This window comes from Trichosurus vulpecula, chromosome 7, assembly GCF_011100635.1.
Source record: "Trichosurus vulpecula isolate mTriVul1 chromosome 7, mTriVul1.pri, whole genome shotgun sequence".
Taxonomy (NCBI): domain Eukaryota; kingdom Metazoa; phylum Chordata; class Mammalia; order Diprotodontia; family Phalangeridae; genus Trichosurus; species Trichosurus vulpecula.
This window is the reverse complement of record NC_050579.1, coordinates 123197067-123209198: the sequence shown is the minus strand read 5'-3', so window position 1 is coordinate 123209198 and position 12132 is coordinate 123197067. Positions and strand designations below refer to the sequence as shown.

Sequence of the window (12132 nt, the reverse complement as noted above, 5' to 3'; positions counted from 1 at the left end):
CCTGATTCCCTTTAATGTCCGTGCCCTCCCTCTGTTGATTATCTCTAATTTAGCCTCCATATAACTTGTTTGAACATAGTTGTCTCCATATTGTCTCCCCACTAGACTGCAAACTACTTGGGGGCAGGAACTTTTTTTTGCCTTTCTTTGTATCCCCAACACTTAGCACAATACCTGACACACTGACAACTTATTTCTAAATTTCTAAAAATTATAAAATGTGTTCCTCTCTCAGCAAAGAATATATTTATGTATCATAAATATTTCTGTTTACTGTAACACCAAGTAATTCATTTCCCAAAATAAGTCAGTTTCTAGTTCTACATATATAAATGTGACATACAACTAAGTGCTCTAAAAACAGGTCTTTATGAACAAGGACTCATAATTATTCTTGATTTTGCTTTTAAGACTGGGAATGAAAAAAATTATGAGTAAAAAATGTGTAAATTTAAATTCATCAGGGACCCTTCCCAACTAGGTATAATATAAATACAGTATTTCCTTGGATAATTTACCATTTTTCCAGTCATTCACTTCAAAAGCCTTCACAGTCTCTATCTGCAGGATTGGCGTCTAAGGTTCTTGGGTTAGAGAATCTCAGATTTTAAATGAAAACCAAAAATTCTTTTGAAAGCTGGACTTGTTCCCTTTTTCCTAGCCAGTTCTTCTCACTGTTATAAGTGAAAAAGTCCTTCCATATCAGGAGCATAAGAGAAAATGTGGTTGTTAAAGTAAATAAAACTCATAAAACCAGACCCAATAATTTGGACTAAAAATTCTAAGCAGATTTTAAAAACTTAACAATCCATTTAAACTTTGTCATTTCCAAGGCAGGCCCTGAAAATGAAGGCTGATAGGAAATTATTTTACTCCTTAAGTTTAATTATAAAAACTGAAATTATTACGTGAGCCAAAAATGCCTTTGCCTGCATCAGAAGCCAGAGTAAACAACATAAGGAAATGACAGTAGCAAAACCAAAGGCAGGTTCATTTTTAATGTGTCACAAAACAAACTGCCACCAAGGTATTTTTCCCCCCCCCCTAAGGAATTTGGTTACAGAATCATAGATTTAGGTCTGGGAAGAATTCAAATCTAGTCTCATCTAGCCTACTGCCTAGTTTTACAGATGAGGAAATTGAGTCCAAGAGAAATGAAAATCGTACTGCTAGGAAAGAGGAAAACTAGTACCTGAAACAAGGTTTTCTTACCTCGAATCCAACATTCCTTCTACTATACCATTCACTCAAGCTGACAATGCCCATGAATCTGTTCCACAGATTGTTATCTGCTGTTATCAATAACCAAAGTCTATGGTTCTGATTTACTCTAGTTTTATCTCCTTCAAAAATCCAGTAATATTCTCATTCTCTCTCAATCTCTCTCTGTCTCTGTCTGTCTCTCTCTCTCCCCCCTCTATATATATGCATACATGTATGTATACACACACACACACACACATACACACACATACCATAATGCACTCTAGTATATCACAGCCAGTGTTACAAATTTAAACTTAGCCTCCATTCTTTCCTCCAGCAAAAATATCAAGAAGTTGTTCCCTAAAAATCTGTTGTATCTGTTATTCCCTAAAAATTTTTTTAAGAGGCTCTGATGGTCTCAAGGTCTTTTTCTTTACCTTCTCATTTATTGTTTATATTTAAAAACTCACACAAAGAACCTGAGGGGCTCCCTGTGACTCCATAGCCTATCCAGGATACCATATGACAGAGGAAGAACCACAGAAGATTCAGTTGATGAACCTTCCAAAGGACAGAAATCTTTACAACCTTCTCGCTTCAAGACACATGGCTTGATGAAGTTGTAAAACAGGGTATGTCAGAGGGAACCCCAGTGTCATCCCAAACGTGAGCTTCAACACTTGGAAGTTCTTCCTTTTTAGTTGCACCTGATAGGAGATTGCTGTGAAGTGAGGGGGCTTTTACTACAGTAAAGGGCAGCTGGATGGCTCAATGTATTGAGTGCCAGGCCTGGGGTCAGGAAGACTCTTCTTTCTGAGTTGAAATCCAGCCTCAGACACTTACTAGCTATATGATCCTGGGCAAGTCACTTAACTGTGTTGGCCTCAGTTTCCTCATCTGTAAAATGAGCTAGGGATGGAAATGGCAAAGCACTCAGTATCTTTGCCAAGAAAACTCCAGAAAGGGGGTCAAAGGACTCAGACATGACTGAAAAATGACAGAACAACAACAAAAGATTGCAGTAAAAAAGTAAAGCAGTATGACCTCTAATTAAATTTCACCAAACCTTTAAACAAAGATGGCCCAAGTTTCAGGTGAAAAATTCTGGCTTGCTGATTTGTTTGTTGGTTTGGTTTTTGGTTATTTCATGTATAGGGGGATTGTCATTAGAAAAAATGTCTCTGCATGCAGTTTGACAACTCTTGTGTGTAACTCATAACATCAGTGAGTTGCCTAGGACACTAAAGAGTTAAATGACTTGCTTGTGATCACCAAGCGTATGTACCAGAGGTGTTAACTTGAACATAGGTCTTCCTAAAGCCTAGCCCTCTATCTTCTATAGCTTATGTAGTGTGATGTGTAATTATATGTTTTAAAAATTCAAAGAACCATTTATTTCTCTAATAATATCTAAACTGTAGGAAATTTTTTGGTCTATGGATACTTACCAGGAAGCTCCATGATCTCTGCTTTCTGTGTCTGTAAAATTAGAGTCCAAAAACATATCTTTGTAGATTCGACCCACCAGACAATACATATCAGAAGCAACCTGGCCTTCACATTGCACCAGAGGAATCATAATATCAAGAGCTTTTTCTCTATCTCCAGGGAGATTTCTCCTGGTGGTTAAAAAGAAATTGTCATTTTGATGTGAATCACAATAGTAATAGGCACGAGATATCTTTTTAAGACTTCACATATCAATTACATGCAAATAAACTTTGATAGGATTTCAGCTGTTTAGCTACTGCATGTTTTGTCTAGTTTTTTGATTCTTTGTTCTACGTCTGTTTTCCATCTTTTAAATTCTACCACAACATAATGATCTTGACATCTAAAGGATGTCATGTTATAAAAGAGAATCACTACTGATCCCTTACTGAATTATAGGGATGGCACTGAGCATTCTTTTTCTCTTAGTGCTGATGAAAGGGAACTGATCTGTCCACATTCTTGCTGTGTACTTTGGGAGTAACAGCATGCTTTTGTAAGATGGCTAGCTGAGATTAAGGATGAAATTTGTGGCCTTGAAACAGAGCAAAGCTACCAGACAATTCTAGCAAAACATTTAAAATCACAGGCTCAAAATGTTACAGCCAGGAACGACTTTAGAGGTTCTCCGGTCCAACTGCCTCATTTTCCTATTTCTGTTCATTTGTGGTGGCTATCCTAGAATGTGCTCTCTCTTTACTCTGGCCTCTTGGATTCCTTGGTTTCCTTAAAAACTCAACTCAAATGCCACCCGTCTGCAAGAGGCCTTTCTTATTCCCCTCAGCTACCTAAGTTTTTTCATCAAAGGTTACCTTAAATAGAATATATACATGTAATATGCATGTGTATATATTTCACATATCTATATTATGTATTAAATGTATATCATTTGCCTCAGTTTCCTCATCTGCAAAATTAACCAGACAAGGAAATGTCAAGCCACTCCTGTATCTTTGTCAAGAAAACCTCAAAAGGGGTTACAAAGAGACTGAAAATCGACAAAACAGTAACAAAATATAATTTATGTATATATGTGTGTGTATATGTACACATGTGTATATAGGCACATATGTATGCATGTGTGGATATATGCACATATGTGGATGTGTGTGTGTGTGTGTGTGTGTGTGTGTGTGTGTGTGTGTGTTCCAGAATAGTGCCTGGCATATAATAAGCATTTAATGCTTATTGACTGACTGACTGACTGACATGTGTCCATGTGCATTGGTAACAAAAGTGGGGCTCCAGGTGGGGCCAATGAAGGGAGGTCTGATTATATCTTCCCTCCCCAGTAGGCCCCAAACCCCTAGCTACTAGGTGCTAAGCCCATGTGGGTGTGAAGCCCCCAGGGTCCTAAGGGGAGTTGCTAAAACCAGAGCCAATAGTAAGAGCTTAAGTTTTGGTCACTCAGATGAAGTTTGATGACGTCTAAAGAGTGCATAAAAAGAGAGAACAGAGCTATTTGCTTAGGGCTCTCACTCTTGGCAGTGCACTGATATGGAGACTCTGGGCAGCTGTACTTAAGAGCCCTCCAGCTTGTAAACCCGGATGATTGGACTTTGTTAAACTCTGGTAACTATGCATTGAGATTTGAATCAGACAAGGTCTGTCTGTTGATGTTTGTAATTTGTATTTGCTCTGAAGTTCAGGGTGCTGGCTTTTTCTCCTGAACTAAGTGAATGATATTTGTATGCTGGATTAAAGTAAGATTGTTAACGCCTTAATGTTGCTTTCCTTAATAAAGCAGATCGAAAGCACCTAGGCTTGCAGCGTTCTTGTTGTTGAGCTTGTGTTGGTTTTTCACCCCCACAGCAGCAATTCAGCTGAAACACCATGCCATTTCCCCCAACATAACATAAGCCCTTTTGAGGGCAGTGTATCACTTCATTATTCTCTGTCCTCTCCAGGACGGAGCACAGGGCATGGAAAAAAGGCAGCACTTGATCAATTTTTGTTGACTGATTGGAGAGAAAAGGCCTCAGGTGAACAGCATGCTAAGCTTGAAATCACAAAGCCCTGGGTTCAAATCTTGCCTCAGATACAACTCCATACCCTTATCAAGTCTTTTCACACTGTCTGATCTTCAGTTTCCTCTTGTGAGAAGCGAGGATAATGATATCCTTAACACCTATGCCCACGGGCTTGTTGGAAGACTTAAATTAGATTATGCATGCTACCTGGTAATCAGAAGCTGGAATCAGTGCCTTGTACCAAGTTCAGTGAGCTCTTTTTATTTAACCATGCTCTTTCTTAAGCAAGTTCATCAATCTATTGAAAGAGTTCTCTCAATCTCTGGGTCATGAGTAACTTATTTTGTTATTTAGCCTTATCAGTTGTGTCCAACTCTTCTGACCCCATTTGGGGTTTTCTCGGCAAAGATTTTGGAGTGGTTTGCCTTTTCCTTCTCCAGTTCATTTTACAGATGAGGAAACTGAGGCAAACAGGGTTAAATGATTTCCCCAGAGTCACATCAGCTAGTAAGTATGTGAGCCCAGGTTTGAACTCAGGTGTTCCTGACTCCAGGCCTGGTGCTCTCTCCACTGAGCCACTTAGCTGCTCCAAGAAATTTGTTACCAAACAATTATTATGTAATGATGTGTATAAAACTATGTAGTTACATAATTTTATGTGGCTCTTGGCTAGATTGCATATATGATATTCTTGGACTGGAATGGGTGGCAATGTAATAAAGATATCATATTTCCATTCTTCAGTATGGTTTTAGGCCCTAAAGGTAGGCTACTGGGCTTTGCACTGAGCAGTGACAATTCAGAACCCTGCTTTAAGCAACAACTACATTTACTCTTTCTTCACAATTTACTTCAGAAGGAAGCAACTTTCAAACATTGATGAGGGACAAAAGATATTGCAGATTAAGTTTTTATGGACTTTGGCTTTCCCTTTGGAAAAGTGAAAGTAATATAGTACATTCTCTTCTGCAGTGATCTAGGTAATGTCTGCCTGGAGGTAGCAGTACGAAATCAATCATCTTTGGAGGTTCCTTTAAGTCTGATGCTTCTAGTTAAGGAAACATTAAATGGATGGACCAACAGCATAGGGATTGATTTCACTGGTAACATTAGGGAATTATATGGTGGGTGGATGCTAGGGAGGGAGGGATTTGGGGGTGAAAGGTATGATATCTTTTTAGGGTCTTTTTCTTTCATTTTATCATTATCTTCTTCCCTGGAATGGAAATGACTCAGCCAGTTCTCCCATAGTGTAGATGATCAGCAGAATAAATAACTAAAAACAAGATAGTTTACTTGCCATCCCTCTTCACTGAAGTGAGTTAGGGTACGGAGGAAAGAGGGATGTGGTGTGGAGGACAGTGGGGAAATTGATCATTCCAGGACAATTACAGAGAAAAAACAGAAAGTGGCATTAGCATATGTAGCAGAGCAGAGAGAAGGCTCCTGGGCTTATAATGAGCAGAAGGAGAGAAGGGAAAGTAGATAGTATTGACACCAGTTAGAGTCCATGAAAATAATCCAAAATGTGAGTAATGAAGATGTGAGTTTAATCAAGGGTGCTCAGAGCAGTACTTGTGTGAATATTACCAATATCATCAAGACCCAGGAGTGGGCAACCAACAGCCATCACTGCTCCTGCTCAGTTTCAGAATGCAATTCTGGGAATAGCTGTGGGTAGCTTGTTTTTCATTTGTTAAAGGATACTTTTGCAATTACATAATTATAAAATATCAAACCATATAAAATAAAGGAAGTGGGATTACAAGAACCGAGATCCAGAAAAAGATAACAAGGATTTCCCAATGCACTCCTGGGTGGTTTAGTAATTTGTTCACTGATAACAGTATTAAATTCTACTAGGGAATGGTTTCTCTGCTGCAATAAACACACTCCATGAACAGCTTGCAAGTTAAACAATAATGAACTCCTGAGTCACAGGAGGAAAAACATTCTTCTTACCTGTTCAGTGCAAATGCATAGTGGAACTTCACATGATGATGGGAGGCCCAGTCAAAGGTTGGCAGCTTTTCTAAAGTTTCTACAAGCTTCACAATAGAATCATAGTCCTTTAAAGCAAGAAAACATAGAGGATTAGATTATTAAAGTAGTATAGTCTGACTAAGAAAATGTTATTGGCAGACAGGAAACTGAAAGTTAATTCTGAGAATAGCATTATCAAGAGGAATACTGAATAGTTGGTGAACTTTTAAAGAAACTGAAAGTCAGAGAGATGTACCCCCTAAAGAAATTAGCTTCTTTATAAAGAAACCCTATTGTGTAGGAAAGAATAAGAAACATCTAAAAAGTTACAGTTCTTGAATTAATAAAGAGCACAGACAATTATTTCTTTCCATGAACCTGGATTCATTGAATTCTTTCTCATACCAACTACCTACAGACTGGTAAATACCTTTTATCCCATAGTCTGAGGACAATGTAGTACCGAGGTCAAAGAGATTTCTGGTGCAATGACATCACTCCATCCCATGAGGACTGTGTTGTCTGAGGTACAAGATTCTTCCTGAAAGCTCAGGGTTATCTATATATGTTTCCATCTCTGTCTGTCTGTCTGTGTCTCTGTCTCTCTCTCTCCCCGTTTCTTTCTCTCTCTCTGTCACTCCCTCCCCCCTCCTCTCATACTTGAAGCTGGGCATAAGTTTGAGAAATTGAGGCTAGAAACAGGAGTCAAGAAGCCAATGAGAGAAGACTTTACTAAAATCATTGACTTTTAGGGTCTAAAGACTCACAACATGGAATCAAAGGCCCAAGTCTTAAATTGTTTTTCAGAGGAATTATCACTTCAGAACTAGAACGGACCTGAAAACATATGTAAATATATATAAATTAGGAGCCTGAAATCCAGAGAGGTAGAAAGCCCATGCTCACACAAATGGTTAGTCTAAAAGCTGGTGTTTGAACTAAGGTCCTCTGACTCCAGAACCCACATTCATTCCATACTTCATTTTCTGTTATGTTCCCTAATTTTTAATTTTCTTGTCATTGTTCAATTGTGTCCAACTCTTTGTGACTTCATTTGGGGTTTTCTTGGCAAAGATAGTGCAGTGGTTTGCCACTTCCTTCAGCAGATCATTTGACAGACGAGGCAAACAGGATTAAATGACTTGCCCAGAGTAACACAGTTAGTTAAGTGTCTGAGGCCACATTTGAACTCAGGAAGAGGAGTCTTCCTGACTCTATCCATGTGTCACCTACTTGCCCATTAAATTTTAATACTGAATTAATAAATGTTAAAATAAAATGAATTACTATATTCAATACTGTTAGTATATGTGTGTTTGTGAGTGTGTGTGTGTGTGTGTGTGTGTATGTGTGTGTGTGCATGTTATAAAAAAAAATTTGAATAACTAACCAGTGGTTTCTATTGGCTTATTGCAAGTTGGCTTTGCTACATAATTACTAGTTTCAAATACAGTAGGCTTAAAAGGCAATGATTTGCCATGTAAGTTAACTGGCTATGAGATAACTTGAATATGTCTAAAAAACCCAAGACTTTTTATAGCATTTAGTACAAATCTTCAATTTAGCAAGTAGCAGCTGTACGTCAAGAGCAGTAGAATGCAGGAGCTAGATTATACAGAGGGTGACTATGCTAAGATTCCTTTTTTTGCTGTTTCTGCTCTTTCACAAAAGTAAGACTGTTGCCATGCAGGGACTTCATAATCAGCAATGTTTCTCATATGCAAGGCAAGCTTCACCATTAGGAGAGAAAACAGGGGAAGCCAATGAGAAAGAAAATGAAGGCAGAAAATATAAAATAACTATCATTTAGCCATCCATGGAATTTCTGACTAATCAATGTGTTTCACCACAGCGTATTCTTACCTGAATATCTCTGTAGGACAAGAGCAGATTTATGACAATATCTGCTGACAAGACTTCAATATTATCCACCCGCTGTCGGATTCTCTCCAGCTCAGCTGCCAATTCTTTACCTGTGTAGAGGTTACGGGCTTTCCTGATATCACTGAGTATAGACTCCCGGAAATACTGGCTAAAAGGAACACACAAATTCCAACGAGTTATCATTTTACTTCTTCAGGAAATCTTCATAGAAAGTGCTAATTAAGTAAAGGAAGGAAGCAAAGTTCTCAAAAAAAAAATGGCTTTCAAATTATTAAGAAATATAAAGGGATGCCTCATTTTGTCTGACATCTGTCATCCTGGAAAATAAGATATTCTACATAGGTGAATTTTTCAGATAACACTCAAAGCTTTTAATTTTAACCATTTGGGATGAACGTGTTTCTAAAATAGATTATATACCTTCCTGCTTTCTTAAACAGGGCCTGCAGAACAAAATGCAACCTTGATGATTCCAGTCCATAATTAGGAAGAATGAGTACTACACCATGGAGTTGTGATGCACTCAGGCCGTTAGAATAACAATGTTTTTAATTTTTTAAAAAAATTCTTAAATTCTTGCCTCTTCCTTGCATTGCATTTGTTTGGCCGACATTCATTTAAGATCACAGCATTCAAGAGTTGGCAGAGACCTTACAGATGAACTATTTCAACTCCCTTAATTTTATAGTTGAAAAATTCGAATTCTAGAGAGCTGAAGTTACCTACCCAAGGTCATTTAGATAGCAGGTAGCAGCAAGACCAGAGAATACAAGTCTAAGCTCCCTTTGGCCTATATAACTGGGTGATGGTGACAACACTGACTGTGGTAACTGATACATCTGTTAGGCACACCACAGCTTATCAAGCACATTGAAAATACATTATTTCATTTGATCCTCATCAAAACCCTTAGAGCTAGAAAGGGCAGGCACGGTCAATGTAATTTTATCAAAGGAAGAAACTTTGCCTTAGAGAAATTCTGTGGCTTGGTTAAGGGCCAAGTAGTCCTTGGCAGTGGAACCAGGAGTGGATAGACAGTCATGTTTGGAGTCAGGAAGACTTGAGTACAAATTTGGCCTTAGACACTACTAGGTACATGAGGCTGGGCAAGTCAATTGACTTTTATCTGCCTCAGTTTCCTCATCTATAAAAATAGGGATGATAATGGCACCCCCTCCCAGAATGGTTGTGATGAAAAAATGAGATAATATATACAAAGTATTCTGTATACCTTAAAGCACTATATAAATACTAGCTATTATTGGTATTCCAGAGTTCTTTCCATAACAGCATGCTTATAATAGATTACAGCTTTCTTATAATCAATTGCTGCTACCTTGCAATCAATCTTACTAGAATTGTACCTAAATAAACAGATCCTGACCAAGGGTCTGAGAGGCAGATCTCTTATGAATAAGACACAGGATATTTAATGTATAGACTTTGTGATATCATTTTTGGCTACTTAGAAGCCATCTTCATTTACTTCCTTGTTTTTAGCTGTGTTATGGATTACTGAGGGTGTCAGATAAGCGATTTACATATAAATGAAGTTATTGTTCACATACATATTTTCACTAAACCTTATTTCACGGTGATGTGGTCTAGCTGGACAAGAACTTGGAAGGGGGAGGGGGAGAAAGGGGAAGAGAAACATCTGAATAAAACACCCATTCATCTGAATGTATAACAAATCTGTAAGTGCAGCTTTTGAGCTAAAAAGAATCTTACCAAATGCTTTTCTTATCCTTATATGGGTTATTCAAAATAGTTAGAATAATTAGAATTATTATAATTACTTGTATTAGTGTATTTTTAAGAGGCTTCAAGTCCTTTGGTCCTGTTGAGTAAAAAAATCCTCCTCTTCCTCCTCCTAAATTCTCTAGTCCACTCAGGTCCAGTATACTCATCCTAGGCAGGGTTAGCTGCCCAGGATTATCAGGTGCGCAACATCATCTCTGGGAACAAACTCAAGCATTGTCCCAAAGATGATATTAAGGCAGCTGGAACCCTGGACCTTCACTACCCTTTGTCTACCACATCAGTTTGTACACTGTCACCAAACCCTACAGTCAGATCAAGGGAGCATGGTCTCTGTCTCTCTGCACCTCAAGACTCTGGACAAGACTGACTGGTGGATATGTCGTCAGAAATTTTACCTTGAACTAGCTTGTGCCACCTTCAAAAGCTGAATAAAACGATCCACTAAAGGTAAGCAGATAGGTCCAAGAAGTAGTTCGAAATTAGGCTGCATTAGCTCTGTCAATCCCTTCATAAAGCTGCTATCACAGCAGTAGACCTTGTTATGGGGGGTTATCATGTATGGAACAAACGTGTAGTTCCCAGTGCACATCTGTGGAGACATAGAGCATCAACATGGGGTTAACAGGCATACAAGCTCAATAATGGTTGCATTTTGGCTTTTAAAACTTTCTATTTGCTAAGAGAATTAAAAAAAATGTTGAGACCTCTTCTGTTAACATTACCATTGGCATCTTATCAATCAAAATAGCTCTATTCAAAGAAGGAAATTGCTTAAGTAGAAACTGCTAAGGCTGCCTTCACCTCAGACCTCTCCAGATATCTTTTAGTGGGGAGTCTTCTTTAGCTATGAATCAGTTGGACTCTGTCAAAGTTCCTTCAAATTCTAAAATTCTGTGTTTCTCTCCAGGATCCTATTATCTTCTGTCTCTCCACTCCTTTCTTTTGTGCTCCCATCTGCTCCCATTGGTTCAATTACCACCTCTTTGCAAATAATTCACAAATATTTATAACCAACCCTAATCTCTTGAATTTCTGTCTTATATCACGGGATGTTTATCTCTAATTGGATTACTGATTGCACTTCAAAATCAACATGTCCACAGTTCAACAGATAAAGTGCTGGACCTAGAGTCAGGAAGACCTGAGTTCAAATACAACCTCAGACTCTTACTAGCTGTGTGACCTGGGATAAGTCACTTATCCCTGTTTGCCTCAGTCTCCTCAACTGTAAAATGGGGACACTAATAGCACCTATTACCCAGGATTGTTTTGAAGACTAAATGAGATGATATTTGTAAAGTACTGAGCACATTACTTGGGCACACTGGAGACAAATAATGCCCAATTCTTTGCTTCCTTCCTTCCAACAAACTTTTCTTTTAATTTTTTTTTTCTATTTTATTGATGGCAACACCATCTATATGCTCATCTATATTTGAAATCTTGGGTTCATCCTTGACTCTTCCATCTCTTTCCCTATCTACTGAGCTGCCAAGTCCTATTAATTAGATATCTACCACACCTTTCACGCACGTTCCCTTATGTCTACCCACCCAGTTACACTCTTGTTCAAGCTCGTCAAATCCATCCTGAAGTATGTCGATAGCCTTCAAGTTAGTCCTTCTGCTTCTAAACCCTTCTCTCTCTAATCCATCTCCTATCCATAAAAAAGGGTCTTTTTAAGGCATAGGTTTGACCTACGATGTCACACCCCTGCTCAAAACTTTCACTGGCTCCTCATTGCCTTTATGACAAAACACAAATTCCTTAGCCTGCAAATAAAGTCTTCCACAACATGGCTACAACCCACCTTATGACACATTACTCTTCTTCA

The 12132-nt window shown here is 38.3% G+C and overlaps 1 protein-coding gene across 1 annotated transcript in view; it reads right to left on the bottom strand.

Moving 5' to 3' along the window:
- MAP3K5 (mitogen-activated protein kinase kinase kinase 5) overlaps positions 1 to 12132 on the bottom strand; it is a 201214-nt gene that overhangs the window by 147823 nt on the left and 41259 nt on the right. The window contains exons 3-6 of the mRNA XM_036767595.1: positions 10694 to 10887; positions 8514 to 8682; positions 6630 to 6736; positions 2655 to 2825 (exon numbers count right to left, since the gene is read on the bottom strand). Of these exons, the coding sequence (XP_036623490.1) occupies positions 2655 to 2825; positions 6630 to 6736; positions 8514 to 8682; positions 10694 to 10887 (641 nt within the window). The remainder of the gene's footprint in view (positions 1 to 2654; positions 2826 to 6629; positions 6737 to 8513; positions 8683 to 10693; positions 10888 to 12132) is intronic.